This window comes from Cavia porcellus, unplaced genomic scaffold (genome assembly GCF_034190915.1).
Source record: "Cavia porcellus strain 051 isolate PalLab524CR breed Dunkin Hartley unplaced genomic scaffold, mCavPor4.1 scaffold_14, whole genome shotgun sequence".
NCBI lineage: Eukaryota > Metazoa > Chordata > Mammalia > Rodentia > Caviidae > Cavia > Cavia porcellus.
This window is the reverse complement of record NW_026947497.1, coordinates 11,876,317-11,902,173: the sequence shown is the minus strand read 5'-3', so window position 1 is coordinate 11,902,173 and position 25,857 is coordinate 11,876,317. Positions and strand designations below refer to the sequence as shown.

Genomic DNA, 25,857 nt, shown 5'->3' with positions numbered 1-25,857 from the left:
CCCCCCATAGGGCACGGCGACTGCTCAGCTCTGTGGGTCTCTGAACACCAACCCTCAGTGATACACAGCTTTCTCCTCTCTCCCCATCCGCTGCATTTTGCCCGTATCACGCATGGCCTTTCATCTCCATGTTGGTCATTCCCCCACCCCAAGTGTATTTCTCCTCTTAGACCACGCTCTATAAGCTACACAAGAGAAGGGATTTTTGCCTGCCTTTGCACAACTCCATCCCCTGCACCTAAGACACTACTTTGAACCCAGGAAGCACCTAAGACATGTTTGATTAAGTAAATGACAGATGTGACACCTGAGATCAGAGGGAGGGAAAGAAAGCTGTTGGACAACAGCAGAAATGAGCTGGGAGAGATGAGAGGCTGCCTCACAGGGAGGCGGAGCAATCTGTGACTTTAGATCACAGGAAGAGAGTACTCAAGGTAAGTCCCGGAATACAAAGTGTTCTGTTCCGACCCAAACCACTGTGACAGAGGACAGGAGACAGCCACAGGAATCATTTGTAGGAAGCTAGCCCTGGCATTCTCACAAGGAAGGAAATCACCTTTCAAACAGCTGCAGAAAACTTCAGATACAACCAAAGCTTTTTAGAGCTCTGTACAATGGAAAGTCTCTTCTGAAATTACTTTGCATTGCATAAATATTAATGTTGAAGCTCAAAATTCTTAGTACTTAGAATCTGAGGTATAACTGAAAAGTATGATCAATGTTCAAAACTATGTTTTAATTTATTACAGTAAAAGACGTATCACCTTTAATCCCTCTCAAAAGTCTCCCCCTCACTTCAACCCCCCTTCTGCTTCTGATCCCCTCATTCTTGCTGCTTTCTGAAGTGGCTCTGGAAGTCTTCTCTCTTGAATGTCTTTAGTTATGCTGTCCTGGCTGCCTTGATGTCCTAAATCAAATGTTTGTGTTTCACAGTCATTTTAATTCTGGAGAAGAGGCAGATGTCACGTAGTACCGTATCTGGTGAATGAGAACGTACCGGAATGTTTTTGTGAGCCCGTCTTTCCTTTGTATGAAACTTGCCAGTCATGGTCACCAAGTTTTCACACCTTCTAAAGATAATTTTTGTTTCTTGTAAATGAGGGACCAATAATAATATATAGCAGTATTATTTATGCATTATTTGTGCCTAATTTAACTCTCTAGAAAGCTATATATAGTTAATTCCGTGCTCCAGTAAATCCATGTTCCAGTAATTTCATGAGTTAATTATTTTATTCATTTTTGTTGCCTTTATAAAATCCAAGCCTAATAAAATTGTTTTTGTAATTTTTTAAGAAGAGGTTCGAACCAGATGGATCCAAATGCCCTTTGTGAAAAAAGATTTTAGTTTCAGAGAAACATTTTAGCTTAATGCAACATAGATAAATAGTAACTGTTACCCCAATTACTATTAAACCCAATCTTTTCTATTTGATAACACAGGCTATGGTAATACTATTTTATATTTTGTCCTGCCTATGAGGATCAGTACTAGTTTTGTTAAAGCTTAGGTCAAAAATCAATAGCATTAGATTCATTATTACAATATGGACTGCCATTCACTAATTTCACTGAATGCTTATTCTACTAGGTGTTTTGCAAATATTTCATTTAATCATCATAATACAACACCCTATGACTTCAGTGTGCTTAGGATCAGTGCTGTGAAGAAGCTGTTCGTCCCAAGCCTCTAAGCTGCTGGGTGGAGAAACAGAGTTTGACTGCAGTACCCACTGCTGAACATGACTCCCAACGCCACTTGAAGGTCTGAGCACACACTAAAGTCACTATGGAGGGTACCTGCTTGTCACTAATATCCTGGCATTTTAGGGACATAGAGACTGTTTTATAAGTGGTGCTTTGACTTCACCTTCTCTTTCTGAGAAAGGAAGCACAGGGTTAGACTGATAATTCTGTGTATTTACAACTTAGCAGGACATTTCAAGACCTATTAATCACTGGTGTCATATCTAGGATTACATCCAATAAACTCTCAGCAATAGCTCTGCATGTTGAGGTTGTCACACTGAGACCAGTGAAGTTTATACATAGTAGAAATATCTGAACTTTCTGGGGCTCTGACTTTTAAACTGGCTGTAAGTTTTTATGAAAATGTTACACAGTATTTTGAATGTCCAGATGCTCACTCTGTGTGTAGTAATCAGGCATAATTACTATATAGAAATGATAGCATTTATGAGCTTCAGAAACAGTCAATGATAAGATGTATTTTGTTTTCTGAACAAAGAAGAACTAATAAAGAGGTGACTGGTCTAATCTTTTAAAGAAAATAAAAGTTAACAAAAGTTATGATCTTTGACAAAAGAAAAATGAAAAGTTAAATAATTTTTTTAGGATATGGTCTTGTGCCAGATTTATGAATTTTTCCCACATCCATTAAATTATTACAGGCCAAATGGAATTTTTGGATTAAATTTCAAAATTTTCATGGTAGCTGTATGACCAGTTTTATAAAGGAAATCTGATTAAAATTTCAGCTTAAGGAATCTTAGCACACCAACACATGGTATTTTTGGAACATGGCGCAGTCCAGATTGTCTTTCATTGAGGAATACAACAGGGTACAGAAAGTCCTGGTTTCCACGCTGTGTGTCACAATGCTCCTTAGAAACTGGGCTTAGAGGCAAAATAAAATAGAGGATATGTTCTCTTCTGTCGTTTAATGTGCCATATTAACTTCAAATATCATGTATTTAGAAATAACAATCCTTCTGGAGAATGGCTGCCTCTTTGGCTTTCTGGGGCACCTGGAAATTATTTTCTGCTATATTTTATTTGAGGCTTAGCAGAAATTTGATGCTGACTTAGAAGTTATTTTACCTATTATGTTACTGTAGGGATGAATAATGATATATTAACTATAATAACAATAATACATTATCAATGAGGTTTGAGCTTCAAGATAAAGGACACCACCATTGTGCATTTTGAAGGATACCTCCAAACATCTACTTAAGAAGGTGCCCTGCAGTGCCAGGCATGGTGGCGCATGCATGTAAGCTCAACATTCAGGAGGCCAAGGCAGGACAGTCTGAAGCCAGCCTGCACTACATAATGAGTTCAAGGCCAGACTGAACTACATAGCAAGACCCTATCTCAAAAAACAAGAAGCAAATTACAAACAATGAAAAAGGTGCTCTGATAAAACCATGGTAAAACTATGGTATCTACTATGATCTTGGTAAAATAGGACACAGGCCTTGATGACCCTGGGAATATGTGTAACCAACTGTGGGCTCATTTTCTGCACTCATGTCCCTACTTTCTAACACCTTATCTCAGCTAAGTGATAAAATATCTGATATCAGGCCTCAGCACAAAGCCTAATACACCATAACTAACTCATTACTATCGGTCAACATATTTCCCCAATCTCTAATTATTAGGTGATTGAGGAAATGTACTGTCATAGTTTGTGTAGAGTTCAATTTTAATTTTTCTGATTCTTGATGAATTAGATACGCCACTGCGGTCAGAACGCACACACTGTAAAAAGTCCTTTCATATTCCCTAACTTAACTCACACTGCAACTCAAGCATATGGTTATTAGCCTGTCTTGGAGATTAGAAAAACACTACTTTCTAAATTGAAAAAACTTGCCATAAATGATAGAATTTGAACTTGAGCACATGAGCTCTAAATTTTGCAGAACTTTCATGACGTTGCCTTTTTAGAAAAACAAAGAAACTTCTCTTTATAATGATATGTTCATGTTAAGCTACTAAAATCTTCTTGAACTAATACAAGATGTTACATTAGTCTATAAATCTCATAAGGATGGAGAATGCATGGTTTCTAGACTGTTCTTTCTTAAAATATCCCTAAGATCTTTCATCTAATTATAACATTTGTTATAATTTAAGGTGAAGAGAACTTGATCTGAAATGATGCTAGTTTTATTTTTCTTAGGTTCTCTCTTTTATTGTTTTGGTATTTTTAGCAGAATGTTTGCCTAAAAGTAATGCTTTCATTGCTTATTTGCTACAATATTGCAATTTTAGAAAGCGAATGGACTGAACGAAGAGTGAGGACAGGCTGGGTTGGAACTGACATACTGGAGGAAACGAAAGGGCAGGATTTGGGAGGAAGGTAAGTTTGGGGATGAGAAGACACTTGGGTCAGTTTCTGAAAAGTTACATTTGAGAGATTTATTAATTTAGGTGCTGTACAAATTTTTAAGATAAATGGCCTGAATGTACGGCAGGTTGTAGTAAAAGCATTCAAGCATTCTACAGATCATGTGGAGTCAAATAATGATTGCTGCTAACACAAAATTAGCCAGGATTATTTATCCCAGACAGGTCTCTATTGCACACACACACACACCACACCACCACTAACACCACCACCATCACCAACAACAACAACATTTAACAAACTAGCAAATATGGAGGTTCTCTAACATTTTAACTCATGGTATAAAATCTTAGTAAAAGAATCATGAAATATCAATATTCTAGAAAGCAAATGCATAGCATTCAAAATATTCAAAAACTCATAATATTCAATTTAAATATTCAGAATTCTCAAAATATTTTAAAGTGCATTCTGTTCTTTTGAAGTCCTTATTGAATGGATATAATGAATGAATAAACCAAACTTTATTTAAACTAATATAGTAGTTTCAAATCCTTCTCATCATAAACTACACTTTAAACTAATTAGAAGAAAAATGGAAGATACATTTAATTTTTTCTTATTTGTCTATCTCAAATTTTAATAGTCAGTTGTCCCTCAGTAAAATGCACATAGCAGAAAAAGAAAAAACAAGGTCTAGATTCAATAGCTGATGATAAATGAGAAGTAAAACATTCTTGGCCAATATTTAACCTAATGGTAGTCTATATCATTCCACAGACAAAACATGCTCAATTGTTAAATTCTTATCTACCTACTTTGCTTCATATTAGCCCGAAACACAAACATCCGATGCTTGAAAGGTGAGTAAGCAGCCAAATGAAGCTGCCCAGGCCAGGTCACTTCTATCTTTCTAAATCCAGCATAAGTGGAAAGTAACCTTGGGCTCTGGGACTGCATCTTCGCTCTCACATCTTACCTGGTTGCAGGTATTGATGTCGATGCCCCCTTTCAGGTATTCCACGACTTTGTCCAGGTTGCCTGCCCTGGCAGCTCGCAGAAAGCTTGCATTGCTATCAGACTGTGAGAAAAAGAAAAGACCACGGGTGGATTACTGATCAAATAAAAACATGTCTAATACAAAAGACAAGAATGTTTACAGTGCATAGAAGAAAAGCTTCAGTTGGAAAATTCCACATATTGACTTTAAAACATTGAATATTAGTCATAGAATAAAGGCAGCAACCTCACAATATGCCTAGAGTTAAGGAAAGCCAATGGGAAATGTGTTTCCCTACATGAAAAGGTGTAAAATAATCATCAAAGTTAAAAAAATCATTATTACATTATTTCAATTCTTCAGCCACACTAAAAGATGAGTTTAGATGATGCCAATAGCACTGTTACTTGTTTTATTAGCATCCAGATTTTAGTGACTTTATACTGAGCCTCACGTCAAGTCAAAAGGAGCAAGAAGGCTAAAGGAAATGAAAGGTACTGGGTTTCTTCTTTATTTACTGTTGGTTTGCAGATGGACCTATGGGAGAGTGCCAAGCACGGTCACAGAACAGCCATGTGACCTCACTGTCAGAGAGTGAAGATGTTTTGAAGAAAAAGGACAGCGCTGGTCGGCAGGGATGCTGGGGCTGAAGCAAATCTTGTTACGGCAGTGATTTTGCAAAAACACAGATAGATGTGAACCAGGCGACAGGACACCATACTAAAACCTCTTGATGGACAATCACTGCCAAGAGACACTGGTTGGGGGAGTTTGTTTGTTTACTTCTCATCTCCTGTACTCTCCAAAGAAACACCTGATCACGGGAGCACAGCTGAAATACCCTTATGCAAAGTCCTGAGCACAGCTTTCCAGAGATTCAGCTAGAATCAGTCTGTCCCTCTGCTTGGTTAAAAAAATGTCTGAGTTTTCAACCTTCACATAATAGGGATGAAAAATTTTTGTCAGTGTCCAAGATACTTGCATAATAGTTGTAATTTTTCTGGTGGATTAATATCTGACTCAAGAGGCAGCAGTAACATGCAGAGGGCCATCACAAGGTCAGGTTTGATAACTCCTACACAATTCCTCAGACCTCGGGTCCTTCTCCAAGGGCAGCACCTGACAGGGCCTCTGGGCATGACCTGTCCATCTGTGATGATTTAAGGCAAGGTACAGACAGGGAAATGGAAGCATTTTCATTGGGAGTTTCAGATATATGATTGAGTACACATGGTTAAAACGGCTTCCACAGGGGCAGACTGAACACCCCAGGACTCAATTTACCCCCTACTAAATCCAAGCACCATATTAGCTGATAGGTGTACAAATCAGATAGATAATGTATTAAGAAGTGAAAGGTGACTGAAAGGCCTACACCCAGACTGTGCGATCTGAGTCTTCACCCATGCATCATGCTATGACTAATCTGGAATTGTTCATTCCCTCCCCTTCCTCCACGACACCTCACGCCTCATCCTTCCTGAAATCTGCACCCTGGCACGATGCCCCAGGAAGATCTGCAGTGCCACAGTGACTTCATGGTGAATCACTTTAACAGGCCTGCTCTGTAAAATTATTTTGCTGTTCAAAGCAAATGCTAAATTCCAGAAGGATTTTCCAAATTTGCTGCAGCACTTATAAGTCAACTGTCATACTCTGAATTGTTATGCTGACATCTTATTCTTATAATACATTAAAAATGAAATATTTTAGGCCACAGGTATAAAATATGAAAATGTTATTTCTTCATAAACAGGATTTTCCAAAATAGATTGAGGTGCCCTAAATTATATTTTAGGTTATCCTAGAAAGCACTTCCAATTTGTACATGAAGCAAATAATTGCAGGTAATGTTTATTGAGTGTTTACTGTGAACAAAGAATAGAGATAGAGGACTCACATGCATTATATCAGTAATACAACAATATCATACTGGAGGACCTATTGCAGCACCCATTTAATAACTAACGCAAGAGGCTCAGGAAGTTTCCAAGGCCACATTATTTCCTTAATGAGCAAGTCAGGTTTAATTCATGCCTATCAGGCTCAGAGCTGGAAGTCTTTCCTATGATTCTCTCCAACTCTCCTGAAGCATCGCGGCAGATTTACCATGGACACTAACTCAGGAGCTATTGGTCCATCGTGCTTGGAAGAACCACCCCGGTCTCCGTACTGGCTCTGGAAATCACAGCATTTGGCATAGCTCGACTGGACAGGGAATTTTTAGCTGCCTTCTCCACCTTCCCATTCATTACCCATGTAGCTGCAACTAGACCATTAGCTGACGGACACAAACTATCCAGAAACACACACATTCCGGAACAAGGACAGCAATGGGTAAGGAACACCTAATATTAAGAAGCCAACTGACTGTCTCTCTATAAACTCGGCAAAAGACAGAGGTCTTCCTCACTGCTATTTAAAACACCAGTACACAAGTAGAGTCCTACGGAGAGTCCCAACCCCACAGAGATGAAAGACACCATTGCGGAGGTCTACAGGGCACGGGACGGTCTGCAGGGGCTGGGGGCATCACTGAGGAGCAGCCACACCCACTAGAATGTTTTCTGGTACAGGGGACTGAAACAGGGGCCTTTGCACTGAGCCATATTCCCTCCTCACCCCATCCCTTTCTGTTTTGAGACAGGGTCTTACCAATTCACTAAGTGCCTAGCCTTCGAACTTGTGATCCTCCTGCCTCAGCCTTCCAGAGTGCTGAGGCTTGCATAACCAAAAACTTTGAATCTTGTTTAGAGATTAGACCAGACTTGCAGATTGCTTTTGCTATTCAACAGCACCAAGAAATTTTCATAACTAGTTTTCTCTTTTTTAAACCAAACTTTAAAGAAGAGGATACAAATCCAAGAGTTACAGCTAATCACTGGAGTTTTAGTAATGTTCTCAAGAAAAATGTATTATCTCAGTCATCCTGCCAGCGAACTCTTAGGCATTTGACTCAAAGCAGAGTCATGGTGTATCCCCATAAGGGATTTTGTTTTCCCAAAATGAGAAAATGTATTAAATGGAAGTGATACTGTAAAATGCTTACACAATGTGGATTCCGTGGTCAGAATTAAAAAGAGGTTCTCAAATTGTATCCAGATAAAATTGATACTAGTAAGGATGGTATGCTTGTTCATTCCTGCATGGAAATCTGTTTTCTTCTCCCCCTTGCACATAAACACACGAACAGACTGCCCTACAATGAGGTCAATCTCTGATTAAAGCCCTCTACAGAAGAGCTTTGGATAAACAGCAGTTAGTCTGGTTAACTTTAATCAATAAAGAGATGAAAGAGGGTTCAGACTCCTGCAGAGTAACGCATCACTTTTATCACTGTTTCCCTCTGACTAATGCAAGAGTTTTCAAACCAAGTATGACTGAGGCAAGAGTATGCTTTCAAAATAGACTGTTCACTCAATGAGATTTCACACACACTGGTGTGATAAAGAAGAAATGAAGCAAAGGCAACACCTTTGGGAGAAAGTCTCAGACCGACAAGACTCATCTCTCCCTCCGCTCGGCTGCTTTGCAGCCAACAGTTCATCTGCCTGGAAAGTCTGACTCTGGACGAGGAATTGAAAGCCAAGTCCCACCTATTTCAATCCACAGCAGATGAATTTCATTAAAACTTGCCCCCTTTCCAACCCGAATGTGGCATCTCAAGCTGAGGAAGAAATGTTCCTCTCCAAATTGTTTTGACACTGCTCTGGACCCTTTCCTTCACACACAAATGTTAGAAAAGCAGAACAACTGTCTTAGCACCCCGCAGTGTGGATGTGAAAGGCAAAGAGAAACACACAACTGGGGAGCCACTCCATCTCCTGAAGGCTTCGGGGACAGAGGCAGGGGAATCCGCTCCTCGCTGTGACATGCACGGACGCATTCATCTTTCTTATTAGGGTCTTACTGAAACGTATTAAGATGTTCTTACACTTGGGTAACAAAAGCATCCTCCAGGTCATCCACACGGCCACCCTCAAACTGAGTGCAACCAGGCCATTTGGTATGTGCCTTCGTATTTCTAACAAAGTGCCCGGCAAGTGATGCCCAGGTGACATTTGCATTCGTGACACACACAGTGCTTTGCTGTGGCACAGAGGAAAAAGGATGCCCAGCCAGTCTGGTTACCATGCACGGCAGGATGGAATACACACAGTGAGCCCAAGGAGTAGGGCAACAATCAGGAGCTGACGGCAGCACAGCAGGGCTGCGAGTCACCGATGTGGGGCCACTATGCGTGGGGCACATGTTGCACAATCACACAGTCTGCAGCAAACCCCGCATTTGAGACAGGGTTTTGCTAACTTGTTAAATTTCCCAGGCTGGGTTGGAACTTGGGATCCTCTCCCATGAGCCTCTGAGTGCTAGGACCTCAGGTGTGTGGCCCACATGCTGCTCCGGGCTTTCTGCACCTTGGAGACCAGCTCAACATTCAGGCCAACGGGGCACAGGCTAAAGCAAACATTGCTGCGAGTTTAGCTCCGTGGGTCAAGTGCTTGCCTGGTAAGTGTGAGGCTGTGAGTTCAATCCTCAGTAATATAAATAAAATAAAAGTGCTCATTGTGACTCTGTGAGCCAGATAAGGGAATTCTTCTCCCCTCTCAGATGCCTGGTGGACCTGCTGCCAGCACTTCTTGAGTGTGTGAACTTTAAGTAAAATCCATGTTCTCTGTGGACTCTGAGGAAAATGCTTTTTTTCTTAGGAAGCAGTTATTCCTTGGAAAGAAGCAAGCCTTTTACCTGCCCACTCTAACGTCTACATTTTTATAACCATACCAAATAAGTAAAACAGTAAAATAACTTGAGAAGAAAACCCAGAAAGATAAGGAATATTTTTACAGCTGGTTCTCTTCCCATAGGACTCGGAGTGTCTTCTTAGGAATGTTAGATAAGTCCAAGTCCACATCCTACAAATCATGAGTCATATGATCACGAGTCTTTATACATCTCCATTTTCTCATCAAAAAATAAATAAGCTTTTTAGAATTGGTTATTGAATGGTGCTTAGCCTGACTGTGAGCCCAGAGGACATTTACTGAGTTTGTGTGGGCTTCCGTGGAAGGGATAAACACAAGACTACACAGTGACCCAAATCATAGATGCACACATGAGCTCTTCTTTCAGTGCAAGCCTCGCTGGCAGCATGAGGCTGCCAGCACTCTTGACCCGAACTGCAGACCTGACGGTGCCAAGTTACACATTGCAGAGGGACAAAAGGGGCACAGGTGGGCTGGGTTTTCTCCTCTGATGAGGACTCCACAGCACCCTCTTTCCAAGATCTGAATGCATATGCTGAAATAATCCAACTTTTCATAGGGAATACTGCACTGCCCAATTAACTCCACTCTTTCAGTAGCTTAAAAGGCTACGCTTATTTTGTCAAAACCATAAATTTCAGAGGGATCAAGAAATGTTCAGGGGATTTAGCAGATTTTTTAAAGAACAAATTCTACAAATTGCTTTCCTTCAGTGATGAGCAACAGACTATTTCACATCACAAAATTCACTGGACTATTTCTATTCCGCTGCTATGAATAAAAATTCTATCAGCCAAAAATGTATGTACTTCAGCACAAGCACACAGATCAATCTGTATTTCTAGTATCCTTCAACAGGTCTGTGGATTGCAATCAATGCAAATTACTGACAGGTGCCCTAAGATTCACAGAGAACTGATGAAAATTTCCCCCAAAGTGTTCTTAATCTGTGACATATGTGCTAAAAAGTGAACCTTATCTTTAAAAAAAAAAAAAAAGGTTTATGGTGCATGTCTGTCTATAATCCTAGCACTCAGCAGACTGAGACATCACCACAAGTTCAAGGCCAGCCTGGGCTGCACAGTAAGTTCGGAGCAGGCCTGAACTGCACAGCAAGACCTGTCTCCAAAAAAAAAACAAAACAAAACAAAACAAAACAAAGAAAGAAAAAAGAGGAAAGAAAGAGAGAGGGCTGGGGATTAGCTTAGCCATTCAAGCAATTGCTTGGAAAACTCAAGGTCATGAGTTCTATACCTGGTACCAAAAGAGAGACAGACAGAGAATAAATAAATTTAGGTGTTTATATTTTTACTTTTAAAATGCTAGTTAAGATAGATATGAAGACAGAAAATTGAGTACTGGAATCAGAACAACACCTAAATTTAACTAGATAGATTGTGCCTGAATAGTTTAAATAAATACCCTTTTGTCATATGAGATCAATATGGATTGAAATTCCATTTTTATATAACGACCGGTTTTTCCTTTAACTTAGAGTCACATGTTAGCATGATCTCTAGCACACTAGATAAGGGACTCTACCCACCCCAAGATACCAGCTGTGACATAATCATCTACTGCACACTGATTCCATCCCTTCCAAAACATTAGGAATATTTTCCAATGTTATGTTTAAGTTCACTTGCAAGTCTCTTCTGTACTTCTTTATATTTTAAAAGACAGCAAAACCAGGCTATTACACAGCAGTGGAAAGAGGAATAAATTAAGCATATCTACATACAGATATATGGAACAGTCTCACGAATACAAAAGAAGTCAGGCAAAAAAAAAAAAGGACTTTTTTGGCATAAAAAGTCTTTTTATCTTTTTATTTTGAGACAAAGTTGCCCAGTGGCCCATACTAGGCTCCGGACTTAAAAATCCTCCTGCCTTGGCCTCCCAGAGTGTTGAACCTACAGGCGTGTACTACTGCATCCAGCTACATCATATTCCTTTCATTAAAGCTGGAAAAATAGCAAAACTAATCTATACAGCTAGAAATCACAATATTAATTTCTAGAAAGAGGCGGAAAAGTCTTCCGGTCACTACTCTTCCTTTTGAGCTGTGACGCATTCAACAGCTGTGCACTGTGAGTCAAGGTGAAGATCACAAGGAACATTGAGATTGAAAGCCACAACCTGCCCGTTTCCTGGAATGTACCGGCAGGTAAATGAAAAAGTTCTTTAAAAACCTAGTGACTTTGAAAAGTAAGATATCCCTAATTTATACAATGACAAAAGCACCAATGAATAAGTAGATTTTAAAAATCAGTATTTAAATCCAGTACCTTTTTCTCACACTGGAAGAAATTTTCTAATGTGCCCTACCTATAGTGTGCAAGACTTTTACTGAAAAGTGTATTTGCATGTAGTAAAGGTACCACACAGTTTAAGAATCCATGTAAGTTGCTAAGTACACAATTTGATTCTTTACTCAAAAGAATGTTTACTAAGGCAAATTCTGGGGCATTTTTAGGTAGTTTCTCTGACACCCACTGAGGATTTGTAATTATAAAAAATACACAATTCCAGGACAAGGTTATAGCTCAGTGGCATGGCACCTGCCTGGCAAGCATGTGGTTGTGAGTACCAAAAAAAAACCCACAATAATAATAATAAAATAAACACAGTTCTATTTGATTATACATGAATTGTATTCTTTGCTTAGCACTAGTAAAGATTATTTCATACACATATTATACAAACAGAACTTTCCTGATCTTCAAAACAGTTACTACAAATTCAAGAAGACCAGATCTGGTTCCAAGGTCAACATTATCAAATCTTCTTAATACACATAAACAGAGTTGTCAAAGACAATTACGTACCTTAACAATTTTCTGGACACTTATTCCTCTGTAAATTGAATAAAGATATGAATAATACAACAATGTCCTTCCTCAGTGAATTAGAATTACTGCCACAAGAACACATACAAAAGGGAAAAACAGCTCCGATGTACATCTGATAATTTTAAACTTCATATACTCTCCACGATTTTAAAATTTTAGAAAGTGTTTGTATATGGAAACATACAAGCATATTTTAAATAATTATTAAACAGAAGGAATATGAATTCTCCAGTTGACATTCACAGAACAGCAGAATTTTGACTTGACACATGAATTGGTTTCACTGACATTAGTTTCATAAAGCGTATCTATAATCAGGCTTTGTACTAAAATGTGTGTTACAGGAGACATAGCCAAGCTTTTGCCAAAATGGGCACTTTTACAAAGATAAATGAGTATGTTCATTGGTGCTTATAATTCTATGCACTTCCTACTGAACTTTATAGGTGAGTTTAAAATTTAAGCAACTTCTCATAAGGTAGATCCGCAGATTTTAATTTTTTTGTTCTAGGAATTACAACACTAAAATACCTTCAAAACTCAAAATTCCATCACTAACTCCATGTCAATATTTTCCAAATTTAAATGGGAAAATATGGGTGTAAATACATGTCATTCGTTTCACAATTTCTAAGACAATCAGAGAAACAAATGGAACAGTTTTCTGTAGCTATAGGTCAGACATCTGAGTAGATAAAAACTTGGAAGTTCATCTTTAAACTTAAAGAACTCAGCAATTAACATTTCAGACTTTGTCAAGAAATACGATTTCTTTGAAAGTCCCCATTACATGACTGATTATTAGGAAACTATCTTAATACTTGTATTACTATTTAGTAAGAGTTAATGCTCCTTCCCAAAGAGCATGTAATTCCAGAGAATGACATCTTATTTAGGAGAACATTATTTCTCCACCCTTGCTACTGGTTTCAGGTGCTACAAGGTATATGGTAGCATTGGTAAAGTTTCATATGCAACCCCTAATGGCACTGCTTGAACCGACACATCTTTAAAGTTCTACTTCCGTTTATGCTCGAAGTACAGACTACGTAATGGCAAGTAAAATAGTATACAAGCCCTATGCTACCTATTATGGTTTACCCATGATATTCCCTAATGTTTTCAGTAGCCAAAGTAACATGGAAATCTGCAACTTATATAACAAGTATAAAAATAATGAAACTCGCAGCTCCACAATGGAAGTTTAATAATATACATCACATCCATGTTCAAGGAAATTCTAAACTGTTCTCAATTATTGCTTCAGGGTATCCAACTGGCATGGATTATGAGACAAAGATTATTTAAATTCAATATGTGTCTCGGATCTAATCTCACTTCTAATTTCCAACTAACCAGACATCTTGGAAGACTGTTCCACCCACATCTTAACTCTGCACACCCCAAATGAAATACAGGTCAAATGGAACAGCTTATCAGCTGGCCACACAGCACACACTAATTTCCAAAGAAACCTCGTTCTAAATCATTACTAATCATAAAAGAGTTGCTTTGGGAAATTAACAATAATAAACTGTAACATCATTTGGGTCATAAGGAAAAGGAAAAAGAGCTCTTGAAGTCACTGAGTAAAAGTTACTCATTTCGTTATTTCTTTAAAATCAATGTAAAATTATTTTCATTCATGAGGTACTTATATTCTACAAAACACTTAAGGAAAATGATATACTAAAGTTCACCCTTTGCACATCTAAGAGTTGGGATGAAATGAACTAAATTCAGGAATTCAGGTTCCCCTTAAGGCTTTTCGAACTATCAGGGGAAGAAAAACTAAACCCAGCCAAGTGCACACATCTTTCATCATTTCTCTTCTCCCAAGGCATCCTATAGCCTTAGTTCACTATTGCCCCCTTGAGGCAGAAAAGCAGCGCTTTTATTCCCATGGCCTGAATGTCCTTGGGTCTCAGGGACCATCTGCTCAGAAACAGACAGCACTGCATGACTCAGCTTCGTGACACGGCAGAGATGAGGTGGTGCCCGGAGCCTGCAGGCTACATACGCTGAAAGGGAGCTCGCTTCTTTACACTGAGTTATTCAGGATTGAACCAGGAAACCAATTCTTGACATGAAAGCTTCCCTGTGGCTTATCCAATAATAATACCATCCTTAAAACAAACGAGGCACATAATTTCTATTGTGATACATTCCTTAACTGCTGATTTTATGTGACCCCTTAAAATGCATGTAGAAATAAGGACCTTTTGTTTATAACAGTCTAGTTCATACCTATAACCATTCAGATTGATTTTTCTAGGAGTTCTAGGGGTACCATTTCATTATACCTTAATAACAACACTTCGAAACAACCTGACTTTATTTGTGTAAATATACTTCTGAATTTATCCTGCTTTTTAAAAAAGCTAAGTAAAGGTATTAGTCAACTCAAATTTTTATTTCTTCTCTTGAATATGTACATTCTGCAATATTTATAAGTACTCCACAATAACAAATGAATTAAAATTCATTATTTTCTACCATTCGTTGGCTCAAAGCAATATTCTAATTTCCTGGTGACAACGACTTTAAGAACTCTATTTATGTCCCACTTAGGGTTTCTACTTTTTTGAAGAAGGGCTTCCTACTTATTGGGTACCAGGAACTTCAGCATAATTATAGGTATTAGAAATCATTAATGTGTCTCTAAAATCTCTCATTAAACTGTTAAGTTCACTGTCACCTGAAAAGTGCTGTGATCTCCAGTGTGCAAGTCATCTTTGGAATGCATTTATTCTATGCTCTGAAGTATGTAGGTATCAAAGGGCCATGCACAATTCTCAGATACCTTGCACATTTGTGACAATCTATAAAGACACTGGTAAACTTTAGAAGGTGGATTCCAATTCTAGTAAGTATGCACTGTGCTAAAGTTATTCATGTATGAAATTATATTGCATCTACTTCCTGGGCCCCTTCATGCCAGCCAAGTGGTACACAGTAGGGTCAACCAATATAATGCTTGTTTAAAATAAAAAAGAATATGTATTATGTATACTATACGAGAAGAAAATTACTTCACAATTTGGCACTCTGAGTAACTTGATTAAATTCCTGAAAGGATCAGAAATTATATCTATATCATACATACATTTTGGAAAGATCATAACTTTCAATATGGCACAAGAGGAAATAAGTTAGTAAAACAAGATATTTTGATAACAAATAGTTCAAATAATTTAACTAGTCCTTAATATAAGTTGCTTTTTAGACTCAATCAATTGTTTTTGAAGCACCTACTGTGTATCAAATGTGTTAGATGCTAGGGAGTGTAGAAAAAAATAAGATGATCTATTCATTCTACATTTTATTTTACTTTTACTTTTACCTATAGAACAGAGATAGTAGTATAGTGTTTGCTGAAGATCTGATCATGGTAGGGACCGGCAGGTACAATGTCCTATGATTGAAAGAGCATAACTGAAAAACTCTAAGTACTTTAGGATGTGAGTTATATAGATCATCTTGCAATCAGAAAAGAAAGAAAATCCCAAAAGTCAAATAGGACCCAGACTATAAATGTTCTGCATACTATAATAACGTTGATACCCTGTAGATGAGGGGATAGGAAAAGACAAGATAAGCATGTTATTTTAAAAATCATCATTCTAGTAAAATTTGGAGTTGGAGGGGGAAATGGAGTTTTAAGTCATTTTGAAACCACTTCAGTAGTCTTAAGAAGCAGTCAGAAGGAGTAACATGAAAAACAAAGAGATTGTGCCATATGACATAAGAAAAGAAGGCTGTAAGACTGAGAAATCTGTAACTTACAATGTGTGACACGTTAATCAAGATCAGAAACATTGAGGAATAGACTATACCAACACTGGAAAGCAAAACACAATAGTTTGATTTTAGAACTTAAACTTGTGGCTAGAGATTTAGCTCAGTGGCATAAGCGCCTGCCTTGCAAGCAGGCAGAAGTGAGTTCAATCCCTGGTACCAATAAAAAGAAAAAAGACAAAAAAAAAAACACTTAAACTTAAGAGAGCTATCACTCAGAGTATGGGGTTGAGTATGTAAGACTCACAGACTAAAGCTACAGATGATCACAGATGACATCGGGGAGTGACCCAGATCTTATTTAATTTTGTTTGTTAGATACTGGATTTTGCTTTGGTCCGTACCATTTCTTTGTCCATGAAAAGCCGAGCAGCAAGGAGGGCCTTCTGTAACACCTCTGGAAGGAAATGCTGTCAGTCTAGCAACAGCTCTCAGGAACTGCAGGAACTTCTGATAAAATGAAAACTGCTCTGATCTGAGTGCTTGTGTGTGTGTGCATGGGTAAATGTGTGAGTGCATGGGTGTGTGTGTGCGTGTGTGAGTGCAGGGGTGTGTGTGTGCATGTGCCAATGAATAGGCGCTCAGAACACTGATAAAGTGCAGCTGTCATTTCCCAGTACAATCAGAGCACCGCTGAAACGCTGCTTTATTCTCATGGATGTGACTTGCTACACTGTCTATATTACTCTGTTCTATGAACCCAAGGGTCCCTAACAGTTTCAGTAATTTAGTTTAGCTCTGTGCAAGGTATAGGGTTTTGTGCAATTTTACACTGAAATGTAAAAGGCAGGATAGAAATCTGGCTTAAGAAAAGAATGTGTTGAATTATAGTACACAGCACACGGCAATGGAAAAAAGATTAGCAAATCATGTACGTGTCAGTTGCACTGCATCTTCTCCCTGTTCCATTCCTCCAAACTACAAAACCCTGCGGTGATTACTAAATGTCAACGAACATCTGAACTTCTGAGGCAGCTTTCAGGCAAATGCTTGATTTGTTGGGATAAAAGAGCAGGGAGAGACTTCAGGACACACACCCCCCCCAAACTGCCCTCAAGTTTGACCAAGTTCCTGTTCTCAGGGTCCACCAACGCCAGGCACATTCCACCGTTCATAAAGACCTGTGAAGTTCTGGTCATGGTTCCAGGAGTCCCCAGCCCATCTGCATGTGTCCATTCTGCACCTGGCCTGGCTGTGAAGGCACAAACAGCCCACCTGTAATGTGCTGGTCAGCTTGCAGGTTCCACTGCCACGCACAGGGCATTATCATATAAATCACCCAAGCAGGACCAGGCAGGAACTTTTAGTGCAAAATACAGCATCATGTTTCAGTAGTTACAATAAGCTGAACTAATCTTCCAAATAAGAGAAACCACAGATATGTTTAAGTTATTCTAAGATACAGAAGAAGGAGGCTTCTTTCTTTCAGACTTACTATGTATGTAGTAAAATATACCTTGTTTTAGTCATAGGGATCTCATAAATTGAATTATATTTCTACATTTATATACATATCAATGTGTGATATGACTGCGTATGCTGTGAGAGAGACTATATATCCCACTTTCAAAACAAAATTTTAACTAACTTTGAAGTAGAAATCATGTTTCATAATCCTCAGAATTGTCAAAAAGCCTAACTCAGTGCCTAAAATATATCATTCAGTCAAGACAAATAAAACGATAACCAAACCTTGGGAAGAAGCTTACCATCTACTTTACTGTTAGGTAAATCTGACAACTAATAATATAATTACAAGTGACAACAGCTTTAATTACTCTAAAATTAAACTTAGAAAACTGCTAAAGCAAGAGTTTGACTACTTTTATACATAGAAAAAAGATAACATGATAATTTTTTGCAAGACTGTGGATCAGAAGCGAGAATATCTCTTTTTAATTTTCTTTTAGTAATTTGTATAAATTTTATTTTACTTTTTTATTTTAAAAATATTAAGATAAAAGAGGACATAACAAAACAGATCAGAACAATTTAAGCAAGATAGTGTTTCACCACAAGACAACCTGACATAACAGTAGCTACCATAGTGTCTCTTTCCTTGAAATATCTGAGTATACCTTCATATTCTAGAGTATCAAACATAACAAGATAGTATAAAACCATTCAAGAGAATGAAAGTATTACAGGGTATTCAAAACCAACTAATAGAAAATAAACATTGGTTACTATATTATCTCTTTGTCCATAAAAAATTTTGTTTATATTATCACATATAATAAAACCAATAAGATACAATATGATAAAACTGATGGAGACAGAAGAACAAAAGCTTGGTAGGACTTCAAAACAAGATGGTATTAAATCAGCACTAGCTATTATAATGTCTTGTTTTCTTCAAAATAGCTGTTCATACCATCACAGATAATAAAATCAAACAACCCAGAATAAAACCATTCCAACTAATGCATGAAAACATTATAAGGTTTCAAAGCAATACAATGAGGAATCATGATTATCACATACGTTTATATATTCTTACCATTTCTTATATTAGGGAGACTATATGGTATTTATACATGTGAGTTTGATTTATTTTGCTTATGAGTATGGTCTCAAGCTGTGTCCATTTATTTATAAAAATATCAATGTGATCATTTTTTAAAGCTGAGTAAAAATACCACAACTTTTTTATCCATTCCTCAGCTGATGGACACTTAGGTTGTTTCCAAGATCTGGCTATTACAAATTGTGCTGCTATAAACATGGGTGCACATATATCACTGTGGTATGTTTTCAGTTCTTCTGGGAATATGCCTAGAAGTGGAATAGCTGGGACAAATGGGACTTCCAATCCCAGCTCTTTGAGGAATCTACAGACGAAACTCCACAATGCTTGGACCAGTTTACAGTCCCACCAACAGTGCATGAAAGTTCCTTTTTCCCCATAGCCTCTCCAGCATTTGTTGTTGGTAGTTTTCTTGATCCTGGCCATTTTTTGAGGAGTGAGATGGAATCTCAATGTGGTTTTAATTTGCATTTCTCTAATGACTAATGACTATGAACATTTTTTCATGTATTTATTTGCCATTTGAATTTATTCATCTGAGAACTGTGTATTCATCTCAGATGCCCATTTTTGGATAAGCCAGAATATCTTATTCATGAATCAAATTTAACTTATTTGAGGTATCAAAATTTGTCTTTGATACTGAACCCAGAGATGCTTCTTTATTGTTCCTGAAGAACAACATGTCAAGTTCTTTTGTCCCAGTAGTAATTAAAGGCAACATTTATGTGAGATGTTGAGAATTCCACAGGAACCATATTTAGATCATGCGGTTGTGGGGAAGCAATGTGAGGCATGGAAACCCAGCAGGTAATGCGTGGCGCAGGGGGACACAGGTGCACATTACGCCCTGTGGCGCCTCAGCAGCTGTGTCCTCTGCATTGCAGAGCTCCCACCTTTATTTGGCTTATTTGCCCCACTTATGAAAATCACAGGGTTGTTAGTAAACTGAGTTTCTCTACTGATAGTATACTTCATAGATATAACTATTTAATTTAGCACTAATTTTGTAAAGTGGTCACTACAAAGATTTAGCTTGACCAAAACCTTCTTTGGTGGTTATTTCAAGAAACAGCATGAAATACGGCATTTTTATTAGGTTTATTATATCTCCCCACTTTTGATTGTTTTAATATAATATGTCAGAACACATATTGAGCAAGTGTGTGCATTCATTGTCCTTACATGACTCACTGACGTAGCTTTAGTGCTTCCATATTAAAAGTGTTACATATTTTCTTACAGCAAGTGGACTGGCGTTTGGATTCTGCAGCCATCTAGACTCTCTTTGAAGTCGTCTACTCATCAAACTCCAGACGCTGTTTGCCTTTGTGTGAGTACGTGGGGCTCTCCAGCCAGACTCTGGGCGCCTTGTGGGAAAGGATTCTTTTACTCCTGGTATTTCTTTCTCCTTCCTTTTACTACAATGTGAAGTTCTCTATGTCAAATACTTCACAATCTAAGCCTCCTAAATGAGGAAACCTCTCAGTGAGGTGCAGTCACTTATCCATGCCTTCTGTGATGATAAACAGCAGAGCAGAGGCTGCTATCCAGGCCTAAGTGGAGAGACTACCATTCATCACCCCCTTCCTCCCCAATCGCCCCAAAAGCTCAAAAAACTACCTCACTGCTAACTAACCTGGGAGTGTGGCTGCCGCTTCCGGCCCCAGGGTAAAGGTCCCGAGTGGCATGCCTGGCTCAAGCTTCATGTTCCACTCACCCTGTCTACAGAACTCCCTTTCCTGTGCTAGGGGCAGGGACAGAAGTCTGAGCCCTGTGCCACCCACACCAAAACAGTGCAGGGACTTCTTGTCTGTAATGCTGTTATCACAAGAGTTGGGACTCTGAAAGACACAGCTATATAATTTCAAAACACTACTCCATGTGGTATACAATAGTGAAACAATCCCAATTAACATGCAAAGAAAAGATATTTTCAAGCTTCACAGCAGTGGCAGGCTTCAAAGACAACATTTGTCCCCCTGTTTCTACAATAGCACACAGACGCTTCCTCATGCATGCCGGCAGATTTCCCCAAGTGGGGGTAAACCTGGAAAGCTGCCATGGCGCACCCCGAGCCTCGCTCAGCTGTTCCTAGTTAATCACCACACCTGCTGTCTGAATGCTGAAATAAGAATAGTAAATCTGCTTTTCTCTGTAAAATTAAGTAGTAAAAATGTACCCAGAATGTTTTCCAAGTTGATTTAAAAATTTAAATACACATGACATATTAAATGAAATCAATTGTTATGAAACTAAAAATTATAGAAACACATTCCCTAATAGTTGTCTAAACTGCATAAATTTATATGTCCGCTCACTCATTTTTTGATCATACAAGCTCCCTTCTATTATAAAGGATAAAAGCATCATTATAAATGTGTGTTTGTCAGTCCATGACTTGAAGTTATACTATAAATCTACTGTGATAAAACCAGCATGGTACTGGAAAAAAAAAATAGACCCAAAGACCAATGAAATATGTTAGAAGATGCAAAAACAACTCCAAATACACGCAGCCACCATTTCTTCAATGAAGGGACCAAACATGATCACTAGAAGAAAGACAGCCTCTTTAACAAATGTTGGAAAAACTGGCTTTCCACATGCTGGACTAAAACCAGATCCATGTCTCTCACCCTATACTAAACTAAAATCAAAGCAGATCAAAGATCTAATTATTAAAACAGAAACACTGTATCTTCTGGAAGAGACAACAGGTAGAATTCTTGAAGACATGGGCACAAGCAAAGATTTTATGAACAAACTCAATCACACGCGAAATACTATAAAGAATCAGCAAATGGGATCTCATTAAAAAGCTTTTGTACAGCAAAAGAAATCACCAACAGAGTGAAGAGAAACCCCACAGTGTGGGAAAAATATTTTGTCAGCTGTTCCTTACACAGAAGACTAATATCTAGAATATATATAAAGAACTAAAAAAAAAAAAAAATCAGGTCCTCCCCACATTTAAAGACCCAATCCAAAAATGGGCATCTGAGATAAAGATGAAGAAGTATATTTCTCAGATGAAGAAGTACAAAAACAGCAAATAAGTATATGAAAAAAATATTCAACATCACTGATCATTCAAGAAATGTAAATTAAAACAACACTGACATTGCATCTCACCATCTAGAGAATGGCTATCATCAAAAAATAAACCAATAACAAATACTGGTGGGGCTGTAGGGAAAAAGGAATCTTTCTCCACTATTGATGGGAGTGTAGACTGGTTCAACCACTGTGGAAATCAGTGTGCAGATCCCTCAAAAAACTAAAGGTTCTATTTGACCCAGCAATTCCACTTTTCAGTATCTTCCTGAAAGAACTGAAAGAATCATACCACAGTGACATATGCACACTCATGTTTATAGCAGCATGGCTTGTAACAGCTAAATCCTGGAAATAGCCCAAATGCCCATCAACCAATGAATGGATAAAGAAGGTGTAGCTTTTCACATATATACATATATATATGAAAATATGTATTTCATATATATATATATATATATATATATACTACTCTCCATAAAGAAGGATGAACAAGGCATTTCTACATCAATAGATGAACCTTGAGACCATACTCTTAAGTGAAATAAATTGGAAACATGTAAATGTCACATTGTTTCTCTGGTCTGAAAAATCTACAGTGTAAATAAGGACCAAGATGCAGATATTGTCAAATAGGAATGTTCAAATGCCAAGGGGAACGAGGAAGGAGGGAGGGAGGAGGGGCAAAGGAAGGAAGGGAAAAGAGAAAAAACAGGAAAAGAAGGATAAAATGGAAACAGCTTTTGTAAATAAAGAGGTTGAAGGGAGAGGAAAACAACGGGAAAAAAAGAATTCAAGATGTATCATGCACAGGTACAGATTCCTTATGATGAATGTGATTATTATGGATATCTAAAATGTATCAACAAACTTACTTTAAAAAATAAAATACTGACAATAAATAAATTGTGTCTATGAAATGGATATATATGAGTGCCTGCATATATATATAAACACATACACTCACACACACATCCATAGTCTTATAATAGAACATTTGAAAAATGAACTAACTTTGTACCTGGTAACTCCATTACCCAAATTCAACACTGCATATTTTCACGTTTTCTTCTAAATATTCTGCACACACATTATTATATAGACAATGCTTTTAAAAAGTCAGGATAATAAATATTGTCTCTTACTTTTAAAAAATAACATTACAAAACTATTGCCTTCACCATTAAAATTTTTGAAAGGCATTCAAAATGCCATGTGGTCTATGTATGTTTATCATTGTTTTTGGTTCGCCCCAAACATTTTCATTACTTTAAACAATGCTATGGCTTTGCCTCTGTCTTGATGATGTCCACTGTCTAAATCCCTACAGGCAGAGTACGTTTCCCTGGACACTGTACCCTTCTAAATGGCCCTTAATCTCACTGCGGAAGGGCCTGTTTCAACACTTTGCTCATTTGGTTAATGAATTTTCATGGCTTTGATTTGCCTCCTTCAGTTTTTGACTCTTAAAACTTAAGCTGTATGTTTATTGTTCACAACATTTCTTTCCTCCTGTGACTTGTCTGTTTACATTTTTCTTGACTTTAAGAGTTTCAAATGTGTTTAGTTTTAAAACCCTTGTATAAACAGGATAGTATTTTGTCATATTTTTTGCAAATTTTCCAAATGTATTCTATAAAGAAAAAGTTTAAATTTCTACTTTTAGATTTTTATTCTCATAACACTACTGCCAGGAATAAATGAAATTTATATTCTGCAGTCAAATGCTCTACCCCTGAGCTATACTCCCTATATTCTGAAAATATTATATGGAGCACATTATAGAAACCAGCAGGCAGCAGGGGCTCAGTGTGATGGCTATAATTAAAATGAGTAATTTCATATAATGCATTCCTCCTTTTCATTTATTTATCCATTTGCTTACTTGTGATTCCCATTTTCCACCTCGAAGTCACCTGGCAATCTGAAGTAAAACAGTGGGGTGCCACTCAGTACTAGACCACGTGGTCCAGGCCAGGGTGGGCTTGCAAGCAGCCCCACATCAATAAGGGGCTGACAATGCCTGCAGTGGGGCCCTGGCGTGACTGTGCAGTCACATGTCACACAAGAGAGGCAGCTGGCATGTCCACCGGGATCACTGTCTGTTTCATTGAAGACTTAACTATTGGGTGTGAACAAATCATATTGGTTCTTTAATCTGTGTATCCAATAAATATATATATTATTCAACAAGAAAAGAGAGAGAAAGGGAGGGGGAGGAAGGAAAGAAAAAAGGAAGAGGACACGTGGGCTGTATACAGTAATTTACTTTCATGAAAGATATTGATTTAATACTTTGTAGATATTTTTGTGTAATTTTAAAATAGAGTACTAAATATGTGATATTTTACATTAATTGTATTAGGTAATTAGTTTGGCTTGATGCTGTCTCAGGTACTTTGTACTTCAAACTGCAATTTAATTTACTATCTATATAACCTACAATTTAACTTGAGTATGTTCTTATGAGCAGTTGGTAGGCCAATCACAGTATTGCAACTGTGCTTCAGCCAACCACAAGCTGCCAGACTTTGGATATGCAAATGCGTCACCACACTCTGCTAGGATTCCTGCTTGCTCATGTTGCTGAGGGGGTGCAAGTGCTGAGTGCTGCTGGATTCATGAACTGTTCTTTGCTTAAGTAATTTCTGATTAATTTAATTAACCTCGAGGTCTTATTTTAACAGTTGACGTACTAAGAACTTTTAATATGACCAGAAGAATTTTGCTAATCATCTTTCATGTGCCACATGTCAGCCAGGATGCTGTACTGGACTCCAATTCCAAAAAAGTAATAGATCACTCTGAACAGTCCTGCTGTTCAAGCTGGCTGATGAACAGTGGAGTGAAATTCTAATTTTTAAAATCTGAGGACATGTTTTCATATCAACCTCCTATAGTACCTCAGTGCCCAGATCTGACAGAAGTTGATAAGGTCAAGCAATGAAAAAACAAATTCTATATAACGTATACAGTTATTGTTAGGTTTTCAATGTGGAATTTAAGTTTATTCTAAGTGTTGCATTTAAAACTTCACCGTGATAGAGCCCTGATACTTTGTGACTCACAGTGATGGTAAGAACTGCAGGACAGCCTATTGCTGGAGGAACACCCCCTGCTCCCACATCTCTGGAGTGGTCCTGGTTTCTTTCATTGCTGCCAAAGCAAGGGTTGGCAATGAGTAGAACCAATCTGGTCAGAAAACCCTTAATAAAATGTGAGGAATTGTTCTTTACTTCTGTGCCTTCATACGCTGAGTTACACATCCAGCCCTGTTCCTTCAGTAATGTCAACCTCTATAGAATAAAGCAGTGGTTCCCACACTTTAGTATACTAGGGGACCCACAGACACCATGCTTCAATATTGCTAAATACTCTCATCTCCCACTCTAAGATTCTGCCTCAGAAGTCTGTGGTAGGGTCCTGAAAGCCACATGATCTAACACATCCCTCGTGATTCTTCCAATGCGGTGATTAACAGAACATTCTTGGGCGGATGCCAACACCAAAAATTAACTGGACCCTTCATCCCATGTATTATCCCATCCCAAATATATCAGCAACCACATAGTTCATCAAAGTGTATGATTAATAATGCAAAGGAATTTGACTATCATCAACCATTTTTAAAATAATAATTATGTATTATAGATCTGTTGGCAAATCTGTGGACTGTACATCTTCTAAGCAGAAAATCATTTAGTATCTTTTATTCCTAGAAAATGTTCTTCTCCTTTGGTAACTAGGAGAAAAATCCATACACA

At 37.9% G+C, this 25,857-nt stretch overlaps 1 protein-coding gene across 50 annotated transcripts in view; it reads right to left on the bottom strand.

Moving 5' to 3' along the window:
• Ank2 (ankyrin 2) overlaps nucleotides 1-25,857 on the bottom strand; it is a 505,060-nt gene that overhangs the window by 178,175 nt on the left and 301,028 nt on the right. For all 50 annotated transcript variants that reach the window (XM_063260663.1, XM_063260668.1, XM_063260641.1 and 47 more), the window contains one exon: nucleotides 5,079-5,180. In XM_063260663.1, the coding sequence (XP_063116733.1) occupies nucleotides 5,079-5,180 (102 nt within the window). The remainder of the gene's footprint in view (nucleotides 1-5,078; nucleotides 5,181-25,857) is intronic.